This window comes from Callospermophilus lateralis, chromosome 10, assembly GCF_048772815.1.
Source record: "Callospermophilus lateralis isolate mCalLat2 chromosome 10, mCalLat2.hap1, whole genome shotgun sequence".
In the NCBI taxonomy this organism is placed as follows: domain Eukaryota; kingdom Metazoa; phylum Chordata; class Mammalia; order Rodentia; family Sciuridae; genus Callospermophilus; species Callospermophilus lateralis.
Window position 1 is genome coordinate 131,372,207 of NC_135314.1, and position 24,637 is coordinate 131,396,843.

The 24,637-nt window shown below is 53.9% G+C and overlaps 2 protein-coding genes across 4 annotated transcripts in view; both read right to left on the reverse strand.

Annotated features, from left to right (window-relative positions):
* Positions 1-3,148, reverse strand: Gnat1 (G protein subunit alpha transducin 1). Its single transcript, XM_076867432.2, has 8 exons — positions 3,043-3,148; positions 1,786-1,828; positions 1,536-1,677; positions 1,277-1,434; positions 1,055-1,183; positions 708-837; positions 303-456; positions 1-191 (listed from the first exon to the last, which is right to left on the reverse strand). The coding sequence occupies exons 1-8, from the start codon at positions 3,146-3,148 to the stop codon at positions 1-3; spliced, it is 1,053 nt and encodes a 350-aa protein (XP_076723547.1).
* A 2,208-nt stretch (positions 3,149-5,356) lies between these two features.
* Sema3f (semaphorin 3F) overlaps positions 5,357-24,637 on the reverse strand; it is a 29,365-nt gene continuing 10,084 nt past the window's right edge. For 2 of the 3 annotated variants that reach the window (XM_076868061.2, XM_076868062.2), the window contains exons 3-19: positions 16,385-16,545; positions 16,215-16,277; positions 15,984-16,103; positions 15,147-15,239; positions 13,506-13,599; positions 11,508-11,627; positions 11,142-11,281; positions 10,910-11,024; positions 10,677-10,746; positions 10,362-10,506; positions 9,191-9,413; positions 8,519-8,607; positions 8,362-8,403; positions 8,033-8,190; positions 7,768-7,835; positions 7,346-7,479; positions 5,357-6,673 (exon numbers count right to left, since the gene is read on the reverse strand). In XM_076868061.2, coding sequence (XP_076724176.1) covers positions 6,263-6,673; positions 7,346-7,479; positions 7,768-7,835; positions 8,033-8,190; positions 8,362-8,403; positions 8,519-8,607; positions 9,191-9,413; positions 10,362-10,506; positions 10,677-10,746; positions 10,910-11,024; positions 11,142-11,281; positions 11,508-11,627; positions 13,506-13,599; positions 15,147-15,239; positions 15,984-16,103; positions 16,215-16,277; positions 16,385-16,545 — 2,246 coding nt within the window. In that variant the 3' untranslated portion in view covers positions 5,357-6,262. The remainder of the gene's footprint in view (positions 6,674-7,345; positions 7,480-7,767; positions 7,836-8,032; positions 8,191-8,361; positions 8,404-8,518; positions 8,608-9,190; positions 9,414-10,361; positions 10,507-10,676; positions 10,747-10,909; positions 11,025-11,141; positions 11,282-11,507; positions 11,628-13,505; positions 13,600-15,146; positions 15,240-15,983; positions 16,104-16,214; positions 16,278-16,384; positions 16,546-24,637) is intronic. The other variant, XM_076868063.2, reaches the window with a different exon arrangement.

The following is a 24,637-nucleotide window of genomic DNA, read 5'->3' on the forward strand; positions in this document are numbered from 1 at the left end:
TCAGAAGAGGCCGCAGTCTTTGAGATTCTCCTTGATGATAATATCAGTAACAGCATCAAAGACAAATTTGACGTTCTGTGTGTCAGTGGCGCACGTCATGTGGGAATAGATCTCCTTTACGTCTCGTCGCATGTTGAGCTCCAGGAACTGCACCTTGATGTAGTTGCCCGCATCGTCGTACGTATTAGGCCCTGTAGCAGAGGGGAGCGCTCACAGCCGGCCTTAGCCCTTCCTGGTGGGAGGAGCGTGGCCCAGATCATGGGAATGGGTCGCCGCCTGGTGGCAGGGCTGGGGACTCTCACCGTCGTAATCCGGGAAGCAGATGTTTAGGGGTGCCTTTTTTATCTTCTCGGTGAAAACGTCTTTCTTGTTGAGGAAGAGCACGATGGATGTGGTGGCGAAGTAGCGGTGGTTGCAGATGCTGTTGAACAGGTGCAGGCTCTCGTGCATACGGTTCTGAGGAGAGCATCGGCTGTCGGGCACCAGAAGACACCAGCAGTCGCCCTCACATGGGTGGCGCCCAACGGACCCGCCCAGGGTTTTTCGGGCTCCCTTAGTTCCCCGAGAGCCTCCGAATTTCCCCCTCCAGCAGGGCTGCGGGCTGCCTGCTTGCCTCCTCCAGACCGCCCTGGAACAACTCTCTGCTCTCAGATGCTCCCCCAGTTCCGCTTTCTTCTTCAAATATTCAGGAGTAGCTTGGCACTCACCACTTCATCATCCTCCACCAGCACCATGTCGTAGGCGCTCAGCGCCGCGATGAAGATGATGCAGGTCACTCCCTCAAAGCAGTGGATCCACTTCTTGCGCTCAGAGCGCTGCCCACCCACATCAAACATCCTGTGGGGCATAGGGGACCTGAAACTGTGCCTCCAGCGCCCCCCTGGGGTTCTCTTTCCTCCCTAGAGCTGACTGGGGAGCTCTCAGATGGGACTGGCATCTAGGGGCGCCGGACCTTTCCTCTGGCAGGGCATCTGAGAAGGGGCAGGGAGCGGGTCTAGGGGCTGTGAACTCCAGGGAACTCAGGGCAGTCCTGAGCAAGGGCATCGGATCTTACCGGAAGTTGAGATCCTTGAAGGAGAACTGCGTCTCGATGATACCTGTGGTCTTGACACGAGAACGCAACACGTCCTGCTCAGTAGGCACATAGCCCGGAGCCACCAAACGTTCCAGGTCTGAGAGGTAGCTGTGGGAAACACCGGGTGTGTGTGGGTGGGTGACCTAGAGGGGCTCCGAAGAGTCCCGCCCGCACCCTCCCGCCCTGCCTGCGAACGCTCACTAGCCCGCAGAATCGTTCAGCTGGTACTCCGAGGCACGTTCATAACAAGCCTGGATACCCGAGTCCTTCCACAGCCGCTGAATGATGTCCGACATCTCTTTCGGCATCGTACCCTCCTCAATAGTGTCTGCCATGTGCATCAGTTTCCGGGCATCGTCCTGGGGGGCAGGGTGGGATTGGTGGTTGAGGACGGCGAGTTGGAGCCCATTTGGGCGCCTCCAGTTCCCGGGGGGCCCCATCAGCCCTTCTCGTGGCGCACCTGGCGCGCTGAGTCTCCGTACTGAATGTTGAGCGTGGTCATAGCCCGCACGATGGCCAAGATGGATTGCAGAGTGTTGCCATAGATGATGGCAATGAACTCAAGGCACTCTTCCAGCGAGTACCCATCTTGATGGATAATCCTGTGGCCAAGGCGAGCAGAGTCAGCGTCTTGTGAGGCAGTAGTGAAAACTAAGTCCCAGTGTGCTTGTACCCACCCCCAGGGGTTTCAGGAGGGCAGGGGCACTCACTTCATCTGCTTGACAATGGTGCTTTTTCCGGACTCACCCGCACCTGAAAGGGAAGCTGCGCTTTAGAGCCGCATGGATCCCCTCCATTTCCCTGAGGGAGGCCAGAAGAGGAGTTAGCCATCCCTTTGGACCCGCATCCAAGGGGCCAACACTCCAGCTAGATCCCTAGTCATACCTGCCCTCACCCCACCCACAGTAAGCATTTAAGCACTGTGGGAAAAACGTTTGTAAATGTCAGCACAATGACAAAAGGGAGCCAATGAACAAAATCAGAAAACTTAACTGTCCAGGGAATCTCCAGGACCCTGGTATAAAGCGTTCTTTATTATGCTGAGACCAAAATAAAGAAATCCTGGAGCTCCACTTTGTGGGAATCTCCGGTACTGCATACACAGAATTATTTGAGCTGCTTCAACCTTTGCCTTTCACCATAAGGCAGGTTGTCTTTTAGAGGCTCAGAGGGAATTAGAGCCTTTGGAGGCAGAGAGGACAGAGATGACATCCTTTTTGAGCTGGCTCTCTTGGGAGCACTGGGCACAGTTAATGGGATTTTGGCTTAGCTTCTCTGCCATTCCTCTGGGGGCCCTGATTCAGTCCCTCTGCCCACCTCCAGCTGATTGGATGGATCCTGGAAGGCTTGAAAGACTCTCTTAAAACAGCTCCTTCCCCTTGGGGGGTTAAGCAGTGGCTTTGAGACAGGCTTATATCAGCTCCATCTCCCTTCACTACCTATGGGACCATAAACTCAAGTTTATCTATTCCCCACAGTACTTTTCCAACTTTAGCTGCTTTACAGGTCTGCCAACAGTAAAGTTCTGGCATCCGAGAGTCATTGTTTGGGGATCTGGGATCTGGGTGGTCCTAGAGTATCCCTGTTCTCAGGATGATTTCTTCCCAAGGGAGTGACCCTATGTGGGGCTCCTAGTGAGGCCTTTGGTTTCTAAGTCCTGCCCAGCTGGCCTGTTAAGCTGAAAGTATCCCTTCTACACACTTGTACAAAGGTATGTTTGGCACAAACTTCTGCAGTGGGATGATTGTTCTTTGGAGATTGCCATGGGATGCCCAGCCTAGGGGGGACTGCAACATCACCTGTCAGGCCTTGCCTTGCTTGGCCAGGGCTCCTACACTGTGTTCTGCCTCATCATAGGCTTATTCCCCCCCCCCAAGGAACCCCTGCCTCATAGAAGGGCTGCCCACTTGACTCCAGGTCCCTGACTCACTGCAGCTGCCCTTCCCCACCAGGGCCCACACCCCTACCCAGAAGCAGCAGTTTCACAGTTCGAGCATCCTTCTCAGCATCCTCTTTCAGCTTCTTTTCCAGCTCCTTGGAGTGCTTCTCTTCTGCGCTGGCCCCAGCCCCCATGACCCCAGCAGCAGGTGAAGGGACAAGGTGAGCAGGTGGCTCTTCTGAATGGAGGGTATCCCAAGAACTTGGTTCAGGCCAGCCTCTGGCCTCCAGAGACTCTCTTCTGGCCCCAAGACTGGCAACCAACTGACTCTCCAGAGACCTTAATAGGTCTCTGGAGACGGCCCTGGTGGGGGCTGCTTAGTGGGATTTGAGAGTTAGGATGCCCAAGGCCCAATCAGAGACAAGGACAGGTGAAGCCAGCTCAGTCCCCCAACCCTTCTAATCAGGCTGGCATGTCCCCAATCCCTCAACCGCTGACTCTGCATCCCTTCTGCTCCCTCCCTCCATCCCTCCAGGACAGGGCTTGAACAGTACTTCCCCTGTCCCACTACAGTAAGACATATTTGGTATGGTAAGACTAAGAAAGGGGGCTGAGGTTGTGGCTCAACGGTAAAGCACTCGTTTAGCACGTGTGAGCCCTGGGTTTGAACCTCAGCACCACATTAAAAAAAATTAAAGAAAGGGGAGGACAGGACCTGGAGCCCTGGGGGATGACAGGAAGAGGAAATGGTGGGAGAAATAGGCATGGAGCACCTGCCATTTGCCCAGCACTGGACTCAGCACTGCTTGTTCCTTATTTTGTAAACTCATATTGGTCCTAGGAGATGGCTGTTCTTATCATGAGCTCTATTTTACTGATGATTAAGTAGAGGCTCACAGGAGTACACTGAGGCAGTGGATGAGAAGAGAGTTAGCTCCAGACCAGGGTTCTATGCCTTGCTGGGAATCATGGGGCAAAAAGGCTTACTCTGCAATTACCCCATACTGAAGGCTAGATCTGACGCTGAGCAGGGTTTCTACATGCTTCTGATGGACCCTGGTAGGCATGGTAGGCATGCACATCAGCTATATGTACCTGAATGTAAGTTTCTGTCCTTTACTGGCACCGAGCAAGGTAATGGCTTGACAGGTTTGTGCTTGTATACCACTGTGTACATATGTGCTTATGCTTTTTAGTGCATGTGAGTATTCATGCAACTTGGTGTGCAGTTTTACGTGTACACACAAATATACACGTGCATGCTATTGTGTGTTTTCACTGCTGGGGATCACCAGGGCCTCATACATACTCTACTATTGAGCAACATTTCCAGCCCCCTATGCATTTCCCTTCACAGGCACACGTGCTTGTGTGAGTTCACTTGTGCGGTTGAATGTGCAAATGCATATTCTTGTGCAAAGCATGTTAGAGTTTATCTGCCTATGTGCATTTGTGAGCACAGTTGTGTACCTGAGCATTTGTGTGTGGCTGTATGTGTGCATATATAATTTCCTGTACCTATATATACATATGTATTTTGGTGCAACAAAGCCTCTGATCTGTAGAGGTGGCAAGGTTTTTCAAGTGCATCTTTTCCAATGAATTGTCAGATGGGGGAAACCAAGCCCCAGAGCAGGTTTGGTACTCCTGAAATCATGGAGAAGTGGGGCTCTCCATAATACCTGCTCTGTTCTGGCTCTATGACCTGCCTAGGGTTGCTTCTAGAGCCTACCTGCCTGGTTGGGGGGCCTGAAGCTCTGTTCAGCTGCACCACATTGTTGGTGAAGTAGTTCAGGTTGAGTTGCAGACTGAGTTCCCAGGCTCTGGAGATTTCCCACCCCCAACCCCATCAGACAACCCAAATCAACTCTTAAGGCTATCTACATGGGCCTAGAGCCTCCTGGCTGGACTCCTTTCCTGAAACCTGTTTGCCATTTAGTATTTAGCCCTGCCACTGACTCAAAAGACCACAAGGGGGTGCCAGGGTATCAGATACTGAGCACTGAGGTCTTCTCTAAACAGGATGCATAGGAAGTGGACACTGGCTCTTGCCATAAGCTGGCAGCTTATGATATTCACCCTGTTGGATGGATGGGATCTATCTAGAAGCAAGACTATTTCATTTGTGCCAGTTTGGGCTCCACCCCCTATTTCCACACTGTAAGTGGCCCCAAAAGTCTCTTGAGACCCTTCACATTGCCCAGGGACTAGGGTAGTACTGGAACTCAGGCTGCTTAAACTAGACCTGATTTCAAAAAAATTGGGCTTTTAAAAGTGGGGCCAACCTGCTATCTCCCAGCTCCCCACTTGTCTCCCCTTACCCACCAGGTGTGGCCCTAACCCCTCCCACCACAACCACCACCAAGGAGAGAAGCCAAAGTCTAGTCCCAGAGCCAGTGTTTATTAACAAGATGGAACCCAAGGGTGACTGTGATCTGGGCAGCAGAGGGCTGCCAGGAGCCCCCACCCACCTACCCAACTGCCCCCAGAGCTATTTACACCCACTGCCTGAAGTGGTGGGCAGAAGGGGGCCCTGGGGAGCCCCTACAAGCCCCAGGTCTCCACAATGGCCCCTCTCCCCTTACGACTTGGGACTCCCTTCAGCCCTGCCTGTACCTGGCCCCATTGCTGTTTTCCCAGCCTCCAAGTCAAGGTAGCATAGGAAAAGCTAAGGAGGTAGAATGGGGCAGCACTGCTGTCCAGGCAGGGAGGGGAGAAGGGGCCTGCCCCACCCAGGTAGGACTCCTCCTGCCCCCAATAAATAGAGAATAAATACCTGGGAAGGGCTGGCCTCGACTAAGTGCCCCCAACCAGGCAGGGGCCAGCATCCTGTGATGACCCCTTCTTCCCTTCTGAGTGCCCTGAGCCCCCACACCCAGACTCCAAAGCAGTCCTAGCATTCGTGCCTACACCACAGCACAATTGACAGCACACATTGGCAAAGATGTATGGTCCATGGCCCTTCGAGTAGGGCTTGCTCCTTTCCTGTGTTCTGTAGATCTTGGCGGCCTTCAAACAAGCAGACTTCCAGATGAGTCTGGGGACTGTGTGGTCCTGGCCTGGCCCTGCCAACTCACTGGGCCTGATTAGGTGGGCTCAGTTTTCTGCCATTTCTGACCAGCATGGGTCTAAGTTCTGGATGAAGCTGCTGCTGAGGCAGGCTATGTACAACCCACCAATAAATACTGTCTTTGCAGGGGCAGGGTGTGTATAGAATATAGATATTTTTTTTATATATATATATATATCTTTTATATTAAAAGGAATGAGGGCTAGGCTGGCCCCACACAGGGCTCAAGCAGCTGGCCTCATGTGTCCGGAGGGTGGTGCCGGCGATTCCGGGGCTTTTTCTGGTCCTGGGGCTCAGGAGGCCTGGGCACCTCTGGAGCCTCCCTGGGGCTTGGGGGCACATGACGCCAGTAACCCTGGCAGTACTGGTGGATGAGGCCCACTTCTGGCTGGGCGAGCAGCTGGGCCAGCTCCTGGTAAGGAGGCGTGGGGGGGCCTGTGCCAGGGGGCGGTGGGGCGCTCACAGGCAGTGGGGGGAAGAGGGCAGCATGGACGGCATCCCGGCCCAGTACATGCAGCTGCACCCGCGTGACGATGTGCTTGAAGTTGTTCTCAGTGGCCGTGCAGGAGTAGAGGCCACGATCACCGAGCTGCAGGGCGCGAAGCAACAAGCCCTGCTCTGTACGCAGGAAGCGGTCCTCTGCACGGATCTGCAGGGGCAGGGGCGGGGCTCAGCGGCTGGATGACCACTTTGCTGCCCTAGCCAGCTTCCAGATGAGACCACCTTTGTAGCCATTTCACGTAGGGGTACCCACGTGGAATTTCCATATACCAAGAAAAACCTACATGAAGTCTTCACATAAATGAGAAATATCTGAATAAGGGATCGGCACATATTTCCATTTCAGGAGGGATGACCCTATGAGGGTTCTGTACAATGAACGAGAGAATTTTGGAGCACACACACAGAATTTTCATTTAATGAGAATACCCGAATGTGGCACCCACATAGAATGTTCATGTAAAGAGGGACACCTGTAAGACTTTTCCACAAAATGAGGGCTACCATAGAACCATATACTAGAGCTCACCCACATGATGTTCCATACATGGAGGCATACTCCAATGGGGTATGCATATGGAATTTTTATGAAGAGGCATGCCTATAAATGGTTGCTCTATAATGACACCTATCCTGCAGAGTTTCTACATAACTAGTTGCACTCAAATTATTTCCATATAGGGAAAGAAGCTCAGAAGGGGTTTCATAGCATGAGGACATTTCCAGATTGGCTCCTACACTACATTTCACTCATGTGGAATTTCCACTGTACAAGGGACTCCCACATCCATGGTGCAGCACTGTGAGCACAGGAACTCACCTCTCGGCGCCGGTCACCAGGATCTCGCTGGAACAGCCACTTAACAGTGGCTTGGGGTGAGCGAGGCTGGCATTCAAGGAAGGCCGTGCTGCCTGCCACACCATACTGCACAGACTCCACAGCATTCTTGTTGGCTGTGGATCAAGTAGGCACTGAGTGGAAGCAACCTTGCCCTAGGCAGAGTGTTGACTGGGGAGGGGCTGGCACCCAGGGCACCTACCCTCAAAGGCAGAAAGGCACCACTGGGCATCCACTCCTTGAGGGGGTGACCAGGGACATCCTAATCAAAAACCCCCAGTACCCTCACCCACCACTAACCAACTTGAGTCCTTATGGTGGGGACCCTGTAAGCAGTTTCATGGGCTGCATGGGGCTGTGCACCATGAGGAGCACCCAGTGGGAGGCACAACACACACACTCACCATTGGAGTTGAACCCACGGCACTGCCTGATGGGGTTCCCATGCCGGACATCCTGCCGGCGGCTCCGCCTGGATGAAGATAGCTCTTAAGGGAGTGTCCCCAGGAAGCTTGCCTCCTCAGGTCCCTGTATCCCCAACACCCCAAGGCAGGGCCCTATGTTCCCAGTGTAGTGATGTCTTATCCATACACCCTCCCAGGGTAATGCACATTCACCTCCAAATGACCAGGACAGGGACTAAAATTCTTAGTGTCTGGGGATCCATACCTCTTGGAGGATGCTGTATAACGGGAGCAGGATTGGCCATCCCAGGCACAGTAAGGGTCCCGGGCAAGGCAGCAGTCAGCACAGGCAGCCCCATATGCCTGGCAGCGGTGCAGGCTCAGGTGTGTGACACCCACTGCTGAGGCCACATACAGTTGTTGCTAGGAGCAGGGGCAAGGGCTTGTCAGTTCCTTTTCCAAAGAAGGTCTGGGCTTTTTTTCTTCCTTGTTCCATGCCTTAGTTTCCCCATCCGTATGCCAAAGGTGTGACCCCCCCCAAGGGAATGTGGGTTCCATCCTGATACCCCTATCCCACACTTGTCAAAGACTCACCCTCTTGGAAGAGATGGTCATGGTCTTAATGGGTGCTGGATCCTAGAAGAAGACAGGGATCAGCTTGGGACCTTGGGACCTCCTCCCTGCCCTGAGGTCTAAAGTCAGGGAAGGGGACTGGGGAGGGTCAAAGTGGGGAAGACAGGACCAAACCCACCTTGAAGACCTCCACCTCCTCCAGCATGAGCTCCTCCACCTCCTGGTCATCCTTAGGCAACACAATGACCTTCTGCACTGTCCCGCGGTCTGGAACGGGCCGGGCAGGACCTCAGTGGGGCTGGGGACACTGGGGAAGGGGCAAAGCTTCAGCCCCTTCCCCACCAGGGCCCCAAATCCCTAGGGCAGTGGAGCAGGTATTCCTTGCCGAGGTTAAAGGGTTTCCCTGGGTTCAGGATAAAGGAGGTCACGGCCAGGGTCTGCCTCCCTTACCCCATATTGGGCCCTGCTGAGAACAGGACACTGGGGCATTCCCTTGTGTTGGGAGTTGCTAGAACTGTGGGTGCATTTCTCCATATGTGTACATATGCCAGCATGTGTGTTAGTATTTGGTCTGGGTTATCCTAAGTGCCTGCCATCTATCTCAACCCCTTTTCTGTCATACTATGGCTACCAGGTATCCGGTGTCCCTGTTCCTCTGAGGGTGGGAATGGAGTTTTTCCATCCTTAGCCTCAGCTATCCTGGCAAAAGGGAGATTCCCAAAGATGAGTATGACAGAGCTGACCTGATGAGCCCATAGTAATCCATAAGAGGGCAGATTCCAACCCCAGGGACCAGCACCCCCTACCCAGTGGGCCCAGTGTCAGAGGGGCTGGAAGCAGCAGTGGGTACCTGTGCCCAGGAAAAGCACCTCATAGCGCCCATCAGCTGCATCCACCTGGTCCACAGCAACAGTAGTGAGACGGTAAGGAGCACCTGTGCGGACCACCAATGGCCGCCGCTGCAAGGGGTATATAGCCTGGTACATAAGTGGGTGACTACGCATGAAGTTGATCACTTCATCAGGATAGTCTTTGGTGGACTTCATGGATGGTGTGAAGGTTCCGCCAGGACACTGCAGGTAGGTGATGAGTGTCAATCCCAGGCTGCCCGGGTGGGGCACATGGACCCATTAGCTCAAGAGAGGCCTCTGTACTGTCTCTCCCCACCACCTCCACTTTCCTGTTTTCTGCCTTGCACCAGGCCTCTCTGTAGCTCCTTTTGTGCCAAGGTTCCAAAGTCTCATGTTGTCAAATCCACAGCCTCATACACTATGATCTTGTGGTAGCACCTGGCCAAGCTGACTACTCCCTTCCCATATCCTCATCACCCCCCTGCTGTCTCCTTCCCTTCCTTTCTAGCTATCCTTGGGATCTTGCCCCCCTCCCTCTTGCTGAGCTGGGCAGCAGACCCTGAAGTCATCCTAACACACTAGACATGCTCTCCCCTTCCCTGAGGCTATCCTCTCTGCCTGGGGCTCAACCTGCCCACTACCCCAGCCATCCTGCCATCCTTCCAACTCCAAGTTCACCTCTAGGGGAAAAGCTTCCCCATGCCAGTCCTAACCCTATGGAATGGCATCTGCTGCTACATTAGATCAGATCACGCCTAAATCTCCTGCTGAGTCTCCTGAGGTGATCCAGGTCATACCAAGATAAAGCAAGATGCCACTCATTGCCATAGAGACCCTGCAGGGCTGGCCTTGCTTTCTCCCTACCTCCTTGCTCAATGTTAGCTAACCAAGGTGACTTCCAGCCTGCCTCCAACTTTTGCCTTGGAGATTCTTCTCTCTAACCTTCAGCTCCTCCAAGGAGGATTCCACCATACCCAATCCCCTATTCACATCACAGGATGCTGTCTGTTTCTGCTCCTTCACAGTCAGATGCTTTTATAAACTAGGGGTTTCTGAGTATCATGGTCCACCTCCCCAACCAGTTGTGAGCTCCAAGATGGTAAAGCCCATGTTTGGCAGACCCAGAGTAGGCCTCTTATAAGGAGATGAAAATGAAAGGCAGGTGCTTACCGTGCCAGGCCGGGGGTAGGGCATCTTCCCTGAGAAGGGCATCCATTGGTAGTTGGGGCCCTCCTTGTGGGCAAAGGGCCCATTGAAGACCATGCGAATGTCAGCCATGGAGTAGACACAAACGGCAGAGCCTCGAAATACAGAGCTGTGTGCAGGGCAGGTTGCTATGGGAGGGGCAGAGCCTCGGCCCAGGGTCCTTACCCTCCCCAGCCTGCCCCAACCCCAGAGCTTGTGTCCTCCAGGCTGGTGTCCTCCACAGGTCATAATTCCCCAATCCCGTCACCCTGTCACTGCTGGCCTCAACCCTAGCCTCACCCTGAAGAGGTAAAGACAGCATAAATGACGGGGTTCCTCACATCCTGGGTCTGCTGAACAAACACATCCTCTGGGGACAGAGAGAGAAGGTACTGGAGGAGGTCTTAGGCAGGAGCCTCAGGGCCCTGCCCAATCTTACCCAGGGAAGGGGGCCCACCAAAGGTACCTTGGCCTTCCATCCACCCTCCATCCCTCTGCAGCCATAGGACCCTGCCTGCCTGCTGGGCACTCACGGAGCTCATCAAAGTGAGTCTCAATGCCATCCTCTCCTGGTACAGAGCAGACAAGCCGCGCCTTCAGGAATGTGCTCCACTTGTTGACTAGACAGCAGTGACCACCGTCATCATTCTGGGGGTGGAGCAGGATGTCAGGTTAGACTAGCTCATTCACACCCAGAATGAGCAGGGTTGAAAGAACCAGAGCTGGGCCTGTGGAGGGCCAATAAGGGGCCCTATGGACACCTACCAGACAGATGCGCCCGATGCGGGCATATACAGCAGGGCTCTGAGGTGCCTCTGCGGACCGCTCTCGGAAGAAGAAGTAGAGCTTGTCATCATTGCGTTCTGCACTGTCAGGGATGAGCTCAGCATGGATGAATGCAGGATCTATGGATGAGCAGGTTCAGCTGCATGAGTCTCTCCTCTGAAGACACCCCTTTCCCCAACAGAATCACTGGCCATGTACAAGAACACCCTTGATTTTTCTGCAGGTAAGAAATCACCCTGTCCCAGCTAGGTGCAGGACAAAAATTCCCCCATGTAGGTTTCTAAAGGATCTCCTTGCCACATCCCAGATGTGCTTCCCATCTAAGGTCTTGCAAATTGCACTCACCATTGAGCCACCGGGAATTATACTGATCAGTGCGCATGGCTGTCTGCTTTCCAAGTGTGCGGAAGATAGCTGCATCAGTGCCCATAAAATCGATGTACACACCAGCATAGAGTTCCTCGTCTGTGGGTAGCCAGTGGGTGAGTCAGGGGGCTGCCCTTTGTTATGGCCAGGGCATCAACCCAGTGATCCCCAGGCAGGGTCCTATCTCCACCCTCAGACTTCCCAGGGTATGACTGCATCTCCTGTAGGGTACTCTGAAGAATTTAACAGCTGGCTCTGGGAGGGCTGGGAGTAATAGCAATGAACTCTGATTAGTAGCAACAACCAATCTCTGATGTAAATACTCCCACCACAGCTGATCCTGAGCTGTTATCACCCCATAAGCAAGATTGGGAAGCACTGCCAATACCACTGAACAGTATTTCTATCCCATAGACACAATAGATGAAAATAACTCCAGAGCATAGATAATAATAAAATGTAGTAAAATAATTAGGGAGTAATAAGCTTTGAGTATTAACTTTTTGTTGTTGTTACCTTTGTTTTAGTGTAATTTATTTGATCCTAAATTTTCTGTTTTTTATTAATTTTTTTTTTCAGTGCTGGGGATTAAACCCCAGGCACTCTACCACTGAGCTACATCCCCACCCCATTAATTTTTTGTTGTTGTTGTTTGCTTGTTTGTTTAATTTTGAGACAGAGTCTCAGTAAGTTGCCCAAGCTGGTCTTAAACTTGTCCTCCTGCCTCAGCCTCCTGAGTCACTGGGATTACAGGCGTGTGTCACCAGGTCTTTTTTTTTTTTTTTTTTTAAGATGGACAATACCTTTATTTGTTTATTTTTGTGTGGTGCTAAGGATTGAATCCAGTGCCTCCCATGTGCTGGGCAAGCACTCTGCCACTGAGCTATAGCCCCAGCCCAGGTCTGTCTTGATTCTAAGTTTTTATAACTTAATTTTAAATCATATCTATGTTTAACAACTGGCTCAAAAATTCCTGAAAATTTAACCACTGAACTGGCTCCACCACACCAATTCATGCTTTCCCTCTGAGACTCTCCAGGGAAGGCCCTGTCTTTCCCATTAGACTTCCTGGTCTGGAGCCTGTCATAGGGCTAGGACCTTCTCATTCGCCAAGAAGAGAAGGAGGCCCACCCCCTGCCCTAGGGGCCTTTCCCAGGCTTGCAGGTGGCACAACGCCCAGCAGCTGCTTTGCAAAGCAATTTGGGTTGGGCAGCCAGAAAGCAGGCAGAGTGCCTGGGCCAGGGGACAGGGGCAGCATCCCCAAAGTGGGGGATCCCTGGGGCAATAGCTGCTCCTGAGCCAGACAGGACCTCTCCTAAGAGAATCTTCAATTGTCCCTGACACCTGCCCAGTCAAAAAACAAGCTCGGGCTGGGGATGTGGCTCAAGCGGTAGCGCGCTCGCCTGGCGTGTGTGCGGCCCGGGTTCGATCCTCAGCACCGCATACAAACAAAGATGTTGTGTCCGCCGAAAACTAAAAAATAAATATTAAAATTCTCTCTCTCTCACTCTCTCTTTAAAAAAAAAAAAAAAAAAAAAAAAAAAAAAACAAGCTCTCCACAGCTGGGTCAGAACTCTCCACTGGTGCTTCCTTGTGGGCCTCTCCCAGCCTCCCGGACATGTGGAAGAGCTATGGGTTGCTTCATATCACCTTCAGTACACATTCAGCTAGTCTTCTCTTCTAGGCAGCCTAAGATCTGGAAGGTTCTGAGATTTACATGGATCACACAGTGTATTTTCAGGGGAGGACCTGGCCCCTCAGTGCCTCCATTCACTCCTTCATATCACCTAGTTGCTGCCCCTCAGCTTCCATGAGAATTTGACTTGTATCCCTTCTCCCTACCAAGTGGGGCCCCATTGGGGGTTTTAGGGATAGCTTGGTCATGGTCTCTGCCCTGGGGTATTGATCCCCCTCCCTAGTCCAGTGGCTGAGACCACATATTCAGATTATAGATCTGGGGAGGGTGGAGGCACTCACTGATGAGAGCTGAGGCTGTGTCCAGCTTGGGGTCATATGGACATTTGCCCTTTCCTGACTCAAGTCTCTCAGGCTCCAAGTAGAAGATGTAATCCTGCAGGGCAAAGGAGGGCTTAGCAGTGTCCAAGTCAGTCCATAGCTAGGAAGGGCATCATCAGATTCTCAAGGCAAGAATGAGCCCCCAGGGATACCCTGAGCCCACCCCCTAGAATCCCCAGAACTCTCAGGCTTGTACTCCATCCAGTCAGGTCTCTTGGGGAAGGGCCATGCTGTGGTTCCAAGGGATCTGCTTCCTAGTCTCAGGTTTCAGGCAAGACCTGGGAATCAAGTCTCAGAAGGTTTGACCTTGGGGGCTATGAGATGGGCATGAAGTGGCTTATAGGGGATAAAGATCCTACATGCCAACTGTCTCAGGAGATGCTGGCCAAGGCCCTTTTGGGCCACAGAGGACCAACTTTTTGAGTTGTGGCTTCTTTTCCTGGGCCAAGGAGAGACCGCAGACCTGGCCAGGGCAGGGGGCACAGGTTAAGGGCCTGGGTCCTGTACTTTGCCATCAGATTAGACCAGGCCAGAGGGCTTTAAGATTGCTGTGTCCCCAGGCTTTACGCCCTACCTGTAGTCCTCAGGGTAGACAACAGGCCAAGGCTTTCCTGCCTCTCAGCAGAGCCCCCAGGCTCCACATCTCCCCCTGGGAGCCAGGAATTGGGGGATCCAGCCCAGACCACACGAAATTCACAAAGCCCTAGTGCCTCCCAGCCTAGCCTGGAAGATGATAGGAGGGTTGGTAAAGGCACTGGAACCAGGATGAGCTCCTGGACCTGGCAGGAAAGGTAGGGAGAAGGGAGGGAAAGGGGAGAGGACAGAGACAGAGGCAGGAGGAGGTGGCAGCAGGTGGCAGGATGGTGATGGGAAGGTGCACACAGGCCCACTTCCAGTTACACTCTGCACACAATTTCCTGCACACACAGGGGCTGCACACACAGCTCCACACATGTCACCACCAGCACACAGAACCCGTGGCTTACACCCTGGACACACACTCATGGAATGGAATGACCCGACTTTTCAGCATTCCCCACTACACGTGCACACACTCTATCATTCACCGGCAGCCCCTGTCCCCCTGCCCGCCCCTGCCCAGCCCCACCTTGCCCAGCCCAGATCTGACTCCTGACTAGTGAACAGACATCACCCCAGAAGAGAGCCCCTATATGTGCGTGTGCAGGGTACCAGATGACCCACAGGAGGCATGAGCATGGACACCTATCAGTCATGCATCAGAGGGCACGCACATGCCACGTTCCCACTCTGGGCACTGAAAAAGGGTGCTCGAGAATATGTTGGTATGTGCTCATGCAAGTCTCCACACATGTTCTCAGGGTGAGGCACAGCTGTCTCCAGGACTCCTGTCTTCCCCACCTGGTGGCTTCATGATTTCTTGCCTGCAGGGGCCACACTGAAGCTGACAAGAATCCAGGTGGGACTGCCTTCAGGGCCTAAGAGCACTGCAGGGGAAAGGGTGGGAGTGGGGTGGGGAAACAGAGGTAGAGGGGAGCCCCTGCTGGACTGAAGGGCAGGCTCAGGATGAGTTGACCTCAGAGGCTGTGCTGCCTGGCAAAGGCCTGGAGGGATGAGGCCCACCTGGCGTGGGGCTGCGGGTGTTGGGCGGAGGGCACTGTCTGTGGCTCTGCTGCCGCGGCCTTTGACCACCTGCGTTCGGGTCCATGGTGAGGCCTGAGAAGATGAGGAACAGGGGTTAGAGCTGGGGGTGGCAGGGGCTGGGGGAGCGGGCTTGGGCTGCCAGCCTCTCACACCACACAGGCCAAGTACACACGTGAGCACAGGGCCCCCAGAGTACAGATATGCATGTGTACGTGCACGCATACACACAGGCTTGGTGCACACTTACACACACATGTGCCCCTTAGGTCCAGTCGCTCTCTCTCACAATGCCCTATGAGGTCACACCAGCTCACATACATGCCCACATGGAAATGGAAAAGGGCAGAAGCAGGCAGGGTGGAGCAGAACTGAAGAAGGGGCAGCTCCCCCCAACCCCAGAACCCAGGAGAGGAAGGCAGCTGTCCCTTAGGCCACATGGCAGAAGCTGACCCAAGCATCTAGCCTCCTGAGGCCAAGGTCCCTGCCAGCCCCTCTGGCTTGGCTGCAGGGGAACAGTCCACAGACGTAGCCAAGAGAACTGTTGTCAATGTATGGGGCAAGTGCTTACTATGTGCCAGGCATAGTGCTAAGAGCTTGGGATCATTAGCTCTCTGCCTCCGCCTCACACCGACCTGTGAGAAAGGCAGTTGTTAGCCCCATTTCAGGTGGAGAAACTGAGGCTCAGAGAGTTGAACAAGGTCACTCACCCACGGTCACAGGGTTCAGAAGTAGTAGGGCTGGGGATCATGCCCATCAGGACCCTGAAATGCAGGCATCAGTGGGGATAATACAGGGCCAGGGTGGGCCAGGGCTTACCTGAGCACGGCGGCCACGGTTCACATAGGTGCACATAGGGTTATAAGCTCCTGTCCCACACACATACAGGTGTGTTCTGTTCCAGGGCTGGATGAGCCTGACGAAATTCCCACACTCGCCCTGAGACCAGAGAGAAAGCTGAACAGATGCACAAATACCTGCCTGGTCCCATCTCCTCTCTGGGTTCGTTCATTCACCCTGCTTCCCACCTGAGAACCCCACAACACTCACATTGCCATTCTTGCCTGAGAGCACGCACTCTTCAATGCGCTGAGGGGAGGCCGCCCAATGGATCTGCAAGAGATGGGGGTCAGAGGGTGCAGCCTGCTGGACAGGGCCCTGTGCCCTGAGATCCCACGCCCTTATGTCCCCCATGCCCTACTTCTAAAGATGGCCCTTACAATGAGGGGTTCGCGATTGATGTCATGTAGGTCCAGGGACAGCACATAGTCCTTGCTGCCCACATACATGCGGTCATGGTCCTCATCCTTGAGCAGAATTCGGTAGTCAGTGGTGTTGAGCAGGAAGTTGAAGAAGTGGGCAGTGCCTGTGGCCTTTAGCTCTATGAGTAAAGGACAGGGTACCAGTTAGGACTTTCAGGTGACTATCCAACCACATTCCCTCTGAGAAAAAGCACTGAGGCCAAGGTGTCCCTCAGGGACCCCTCCACATCTTTGTCTTAAGTCTCTTAAATTTGATCTCCCAGAGCCTCTGTAACTTCTTCTCCAGTCCCTGACAGGCTGGGAAGAGAAAGTGGGACAGGTGGGCAGGCCAAGGAAGGAGTCACACCCAAAGCTGATTCATAGTCAGCTCTAGCCAGCACCAATGAAAGGGCAGTGGGTTTCAGGGCAGGGTGAGTGATGGCATCAAAGTGTCTTTACTCAGTGGGGGTTAATGCTCCCACGCTCAGGGTGAGGTCAGCTTCCTACATGAGCCTAAAAGGGTTAATGAGCAGGTAGGAATGGGGGTCAGGAACACATAAGACACATCCAGCATGCAGACGCTGGCATGGAGCCTAGATGCCCTATCCTCACCCTGGCTGTTCACCAGGCAGAGGACACAGTTGGTGCACAGCCAAGTCCCCACCTGGTTTGAAGCAGGCTAGCAGGATTCTGAAAAGTCCTGCCATGCTGTCCAACAGACCTCTGGCTTTTTCCAGACTCCAGTGGAATGATGACTCCAATGCTAATGATGGAATACTCAGGCCACTTTGAAGTCAGAAAGGGGGGAAAGAGGCTCTCTCCTTAGTGCCTGAGAGCCCCCAGGGCTGGGGCAAGGGGCTGGTTGGGTCTCTGTTTTCTATTTGGCATAAGTCTAGCAACCTTATCCCTCTTACCCCCAGGACACTGGGAAAAAGTCATCCTTCCTGGGGAGGAAGGACAGGAGGCAGCTCAGCCAATGACAGACATAGGACTATGAGAAGCTGCCTCTGGGAAAGCTAAGGTGCCCCTTGGTAAGCTCCTTCTCTGCCCACCCTCACCTATCTTTAGTTCAGCTAGCGAGAAAACGTGTGATGAGGGTGATGAATACTTGTATGCACAAGGGCTAACGTGGCAGCACATAGAAGAGCACATGTATACACATGGTACAGGTATGTGTGCGCGTGCATGCATGTGCATACACACACACACACACACACACACACCCTGCAACAGCTGAGGCACTCAGCTGGTAACCCACTTCACAGGTGGGGCAATCAAGAGGGAGGCCTGGGCCAGGCTTTAGGGCACCTGGAGGGAGAACAGCTGGGATCTGAAGCCCTGGGCACAGGCTGAAGTTGGCACCAGTAGGTGGCTGTCCTTGACTGGCCTGGCTGATCCTGACTCCAATTGTGTGCCAGGGACCCTAGGATGGGCTGGGGACTTTGCCTGAGAGTAGCTTCAGACAGGAGCTCTAGGATGTGCTGGGCTGGGCATGTAGGGTAGATGAGGCGGGCTGGGGGCCAGGAGCTCCAACAGCTGATTCGGAGTTCATGTCTGGTACGAAGACCTCACTCTGAGTGGCTGGGGGGGGGGGGTCAAGGCAAGGCCTTGCCCTTCCCAGACTTGACTACACAGCAACAGAGAATACAGGTGATGACCTTGGCTGGCTGCTGGGACGCAGGGACGCCAGGATGCCAAGGGATCAAAGGGCCGATTCCTGCCTGGCTATGGCCTCACCCGCCAGTCCAGCGGCGCCTCTGAAGTCCTAGGCAGGGCAGCCTGGGCACCTGTCCTGCACCTGTTGTTGGGCCACTCGGAGTCCCCCGCCTGGCCACCCAATCATAGTGACAACAGGAAAGTAAACACTCCCTTACCCCCCAGGACTGGGAAGTGGCCAGAGAGGAAGTGGGACTGCCAGAAGAGCCCCTACAGGCAGGGACAGCCCGCCAGGGGTTATTTATACCCTGGCTGGGGCATGGCCTTAGTTATGCCCTCACTCATCCTGCTGGGCTAGGGGGTGCTTTGGGGACAATGGAGGGGTGAGGGGCAGAGCTCAAGTGGCCACGTTCAAACATAGCACCTGGGATAGGGGAAGCTTCAGACATCTAGCTCCCAGAGACCCAAGCAGTCATAATCCCCACCCTCCATCCCTGTTCATCCTTGACCTCCATAATCCAGACCCTCCCCTCTGCTTGCCATGACTACCATGGCCTATGCTCCAAGTCCAAAAAGACCCCAACCTACTCCCTAAGCCCCGGTATTCCCCAGCTTCCTCTGCAGGGGAAAGATTACTTGGCAAGTGAGGAATCTGAATGCACAGAAGGGGGACAGGAGACTAGCCTTCACCCAACATCCTGTCCCTGTACCCTCTCCCCTATCTGTCCCTGGGGGGAGGTAGAGTGGTGAGCGCCTTTCACTCAATCATCAAGCACATGCAAAGCCTTGTGCTCACATATCGTTTATAAGTGAGGACATCAGGGAACAGAGAAGGGAAGTGACAGGCCAGAGTACAGCGGGGATGAGATTCCTACGCAGGTCTATGGCTGAAGGAGGGGGAGGCCCTGGGAAGCCAGTCCTGGTGGTGGAGACCGCCTGCCAGCAGAGCTGGGACGGGAAGGTGACTCGCCCTCCATCAATAGGACACATGACTCAGGACCCTTGGACCCCTCCCAGTGGCTGCGGGATATGGCGTCAATGGCTCTGCAATTACAGGACCCTCTGGTGTCACAGGACGTGATACTTTAGTCACTGTGGAAATGGTGACAGGGAAGCGGAGCAGGGTAAGGAAGCGATGGAACCCAAGATCAGGAGTCCTTGGCTATGGCTCAGTTTCTAGAGAGGGCTTTGTGATCCCAGTTGGAGCACTCTGGTTCTGTGGGTCTCATTTTCCTGCCTAGGACATATCCTGGACCCTCCTAGTACTGACATTCAAACTGATCCTGAGTGGGAGTCCCTTTTTGATCTCGGAGAAAATGATAGCCAGGCATTCTTCTGCTCTTTCCCCACTCCACGGGCATCTGTCTTGTGGGGACAGGAGAGCTGGGACAGGGTCCCAAATTCTCTGCCTGAGGAAGCAGGCTTCCTTTAGATGTCACTATCTCTTAGAGGATATCCTCCCCCATTCCCATCCCTGCTGCCCCATTTCCTAGTGCTGGGGTGGAGAGCAGAGAGGGCTATGGAGAAGGAAGGAGCTTCCTGTTGACTCAGTCCCAACCTCTACCAAATCCAGCAGGTCCCCACCCACTTCATCCACAGAAGCAGAGCTAAATCCCAAATCATTCATCCAAACTGGACTACAGAAGGGAAAACTAAGGCAGAGAGATGTAGGGGGTTTCTCAGTGTCCCAGGTAGAATTAGGGCTAGGGCTCTGGCCTTATTAACCCACATCAGGAACATTCATGGCAGACGGTAGGAGAAAATAAAACAAGGAGCCCCAGGAAAGTCCTGTATTCCTAGCTGCAGAGAGGAAAACCGAGGCTCCAGGGAAAATGTCGATTATCCCAGGTCGTATATTGAAAGGTAGAATTGGTGTCTAGTACCCTCCTAACCCATGCACCACAGGACAAAGGAACTGAGGGGCCATATTCATCTAAGGACCCTGGATCAGAATAGAGTAGTCAAGTAGCCTTAGGTACCTTTCTCTGATACCCACAGTATCAGTAAAGGCCAGTACGAAAAGGTTCCAGGGGCCCCAGGTGGCATCAGTGTGGGTAGGGGCTGACGTGAACCAAGCCTGATCATATCCTCAGGTCAGGCCCACCTCAGCACCACTTGTCCCCAGCTCATCCCTGATAGCAGGAGTGTCACCCCTCCCCCATGATCATAGCAAAATTGAGGGAGGGCTGAGGCCCAATCAAGGGTTTGTTGGAGGTCAAGATTCAAGCCCATGCAAGCTTTGACCTTGGCAGGAGGGAGGGTGGTATGCCTGTGTGATGCCTCCTAGGAAGGCCCCCACCCCATCCTCTCACCAAGGCTAGGCATGAATTGGGTGGGGCAACATCCGGGAAGGATTTTCCCCTCATAGAGGAAGGAAGAGCCTTTTCTGGCATCAGACACCTCATTTCCGCAGCCATTTGCTGCCTCCAGGCCTCTCCCTCAGTCATCATATAGCCAGGATTCTGGTCCAGAATGTCCTGGCCAAGGTTCCGAGGCAAGGAACATTCTTTGTGCCTGGGGGGGGCTTCATCCCCAGGGGTCTCCTCATCTTTAGGAAGCAGCAGCTGATGTCTTACTTTAATAAGAGGAGGCAGTAGACAAGGACAGGCACTGAGGAAATGTGTACACAGCTCTCACCAGAGACCCCAAGTGTATGAGGGGTCTGACCCCTGTGGCCCATCTCTAGGATACCAGGTCTGCTACCAGAGAGGCAGGGTCTGCAGCAAAAAGAGGGTCTTGGAGCAGAGGTGAGCACTCCACCCCCTTGGTTACAGCTCCACAAAGCAGGAGGGCCTGACTGACAGATTCACCTCCCCGGAAGAGCTGGGGGTCCAGAGAGTGACAGAAAGGTCTCTGCAGTCTACCTCTGACCTCTGACTTCATGTGGGTTAGTACAGCCCTAATCCTTGAGCTTTAGAGAAAGGGGATTGGGGGTAAAGAGGTGGGGTGTGCCGGCCTGGGTCTTTGTTAGTATATTCCATCAAGAAGACAGACCTCATGACCTTCTGAGGTCGGAAGACGTGGCAGTGAGAGTCAGGGACCAGGCAGTCTGTACTGGACACCCCCTGTGGGCTCTAGGGAGGGGGCCCCCAGCCGCTTTCATTTCCCCAAAGCTGTAAGGGGCCCCAGAGGAAAGTCCAGGGCTGGACTGGCCCCCTGGCTTCCAGCCTAATCCTCTTTTAATGAGCGGCCAGCCGGAAGGCCTCAGCCCCTGGCCACAGCCCTGCAACCCTGGGAGCCCCAGCCAGTGTGAAATGGGGGCAGGGCAGCCCAGAAGCCTTTGCATTCGTGGTGTCCCTGCTCAGCACACCCAGTCCACTCCTACCCCAATGCTAAGCCTTCAACCACTGACCAGGTCAACCCAGGGTCCATCATCTATGATGATACCTGTCTTGTGCTCTCATGGACCTTCTTGGGCACTCACCATTTATTGGAGGCCAGGTCTTACATGGAGCTGAGCAGGGGAGGCTGTCAATGCTGATCCCTTTCCCCACCTTGGGTGTTCTGGATGGAATCCCTGGAAGCCAGAACCAGGGTTCGGCCCTGGACTTAAGATGCCCTTGCCTGGCGGTAGGCTCCAGGTTCCTCTGGCCCTCCTAAGTCCCTCAATACTTGCCCCCCCATCTTCTCTCTGGCCAGGCTTTCCAGATTGAAGATCCAGAGGCCTCCCAGGGAGCATCCACACCCACTCCCCTTCCCCTCAGGCAGGTGAGCCAGGTCGGTGCCAACAAAACCAATTAAGCCACTCTCACCCAATTAGCAACTAATTATGGCCTCATAGTCCATTCAACATAATTAACATGTAAATGACTCCTCGTGTTTATATTCAATCACCACTCTGATTGAATTTAATTTAAATGTCTGAACTGGGGATCCAGTTACTCAATTTCACTACCTAGAGCTGCCACTTCTGGGAATGTGGCTCCTCCAGGGGAGAAGAACCCAAGCCAGAGAAAGGGGTGGAGGACAGTGCCACTGGTGCAGGGTCGGATGGTGGCTGTGCCTACATCCTTGGCCATCTATCCCAGGGGTTCAGGGAGATGATGAGGTGGGAAGAGCTCTCAGTGGGACCCTCAAGATGGAAAATCCTCTGGAACAGGGGCCTCTTCTTTTAAGGGCTACTGTAAACATCCCAGCTGTTCAGTAAACACTAAGCAGGGGTAAGAGCAGCCCAGCTGGGCTAAAACTCTGCTCTGTTCTTCCCTCCCATTTCAGTTGCTGGAGGGTGGGGGCTGGGGGCTGGGGCCTACAGGCCTAGGCATGCTGTTCCCACGACCGTTCTGCCCCAGTGCCCACCTGCTCCGCCCAGGAGGACAGGCTGGGGGCTGGCTCATCTCTGAGCCAGGAAGAGCCAGCCAGGAAGAAAGGAGCAACAAGGTCATCCCCGGGCACACATCAGCCCAGGACCAAAAGTTCTACACCTTGCACCCATAAGACCATCCGGTGACTTTGGACCCTCTGTCCCAGCAGATGAAGGCTCTCCAGCCTAAGTGCTTCCACTAACCCTGCTCATCCCATGGCCCCCTGATACCCGATCATTCCAGATCTGGGCTGGTGGTTCAGGAGCCATGAGGTTCTACATGGATACTTAATGGTGTGAACCTATGAGAACACACATGGGCCTTTGCAGGGTGGGCAGAGACCAATGCCTGGGTTACCCTTGGAAAGGACACAGTATGGTCAAGAGAAGTCCTGGTGTGGGGGTGGGAGGAGGTGACCAGGGCCTGACAGGTGGATCACACAGGAATGTGTCCCAGGAAAGGTAAAGGGGTAGGGAGAGAGGTTGGTCCTAAGGTGAAAGGCTTGCTCTGATCCATTTCTCAGGTGGAGAGAGTAAAAGGGCCTTCAGAGATGCTTCCAGTTCCAGAGGCCCCAGGGGCCCACTCCTCCTCCCACATTCCAGACCTGGCCCGGAAACCCCTCATTCCTTCCTCCACCACCACCTCCTCCTCCCAGTGACTACAAAAGACAACAAACTCTCCATGGCTCATTTACTCCGATAAATCACCCAGCTGGACAGGCCAGGATGGGATGACAGGCTGGTGGGTGTCAAGACCCTCCCCCTGCCCTGGGCCCAGCCCCCATCCCTGCTGCCCTCCTTGGACTCCTGTAGAACCTGAAACCTCTTCACATCACCCAAAGACAGTTTAGCCCCCTTGTCAATACATTCTGATGGGAAAACGAAAGCATAGAGATCCGGGCTCAAGGTCAGCTTTGAGGCTGTGGCAAGGCTAGATCAGAAGCCCAAGCAGGTCTAAGCGGGTAGCCAATTAAGAGAAGGCAACGGGTATGGCACACAAGCCTAGTGCTGGTACAGGAAGGGGTTGATCAAAATGATATTGCAAGCATTCCTGGACTGAGGCCACCTCAAGGGCCAACCACCCAGCTTCAGTGCTTGCAGGAGTCCACAAGTCCCCCAAATTCTAGGCACTGCTCTGCTAGTTGTAATGTGTAATGTAATGGGGGGGAAACCAGGGCTCAGAGAGGCTAAGGCACTTGTCTGGGGTCACACAGTCAACAAGGATAGAATTGAGGGTTTGTCTGCCTTCAGGGCCATGCTGACCAGCTGATACACAAAGTTGAGGACTCTGCCCATGGAGGGAAATAAGGGCATCCACACTGGGCCCTAAGTCGGAAGAAATAAGGTTCTTGGCTTGTTGCTATAACTTCAGAGGAAAGACTAAATTGGGGTAGGAAGTCAGGAAAGGTTAGTGTTAGGAGTGGGTGAAAGCAAGTGGGGAAGAGGGAGGGAGGAAAGAAGGAAGAGTAGGGGAAGGGAGTCTGGAGCTGAGGTGTCCAGGCCCCAAGGGCTTGTGGATCCTTGCTTTGGGTTGGTCTCTGCCCTACACAGTAATGCACCAGCTGGTTAGCTCTTGTCCCTCCTGTAAGAATGCCAAAGTGGTCCTAGCAGAGCCTCGTCCCCCACCACAGACTGGTTCCTTGGATCCTACACCAGCAGCCACTGCCCAAACCCCATTCTCTGCTAGGTCAGGACCAGTGGTCATGGTCTGGAGCCCAGGAGGACTCTACCCTCTCCCACAGCAGCCTGGGTGCGGGGCTGCAGGCCTGCCAAGTGCAGGCACCCACGTGAGCTGGGCTTTGGATTGAGGCTGCAGCCTTCTGGCATCCAGACCTCTGGCAAAGGCCCTCTTGCTATTTCTAAGAAAAATGCAGCAGGAATCCTCTCTGCTTCTCCAAGGGCTCCCTTGAGACAGGGCTCAGATTCCCAGGACAGCACCAAGCCAGGGGAGGCAAACATATTCTCTGCCCTGCTGTGTAGATGCCGGAGTGAGCAGCCCAAGTCTGACCACCCTAACACAGGCTGCAGGAGCCACAACAATATCCACAGAGGGAGTCACTGGAGGTGATCAGGTGCCCCAACCAGGCTCTAAGTTGATCTCAGCAGGAGGCTACTTCCAAGGCACCCACTCTCCCCCAAATGCATCTCTATCATTAGAATTTTCCCACCATCCATAATTAGTACCTCTGCCATAAGAAAAGAGCTAAAAGTCACAAGGTTCAGCACTGCATGCCCCTCACCCCTGCTTTTCCCTCTCTATAATTTCCCTTCCTCTG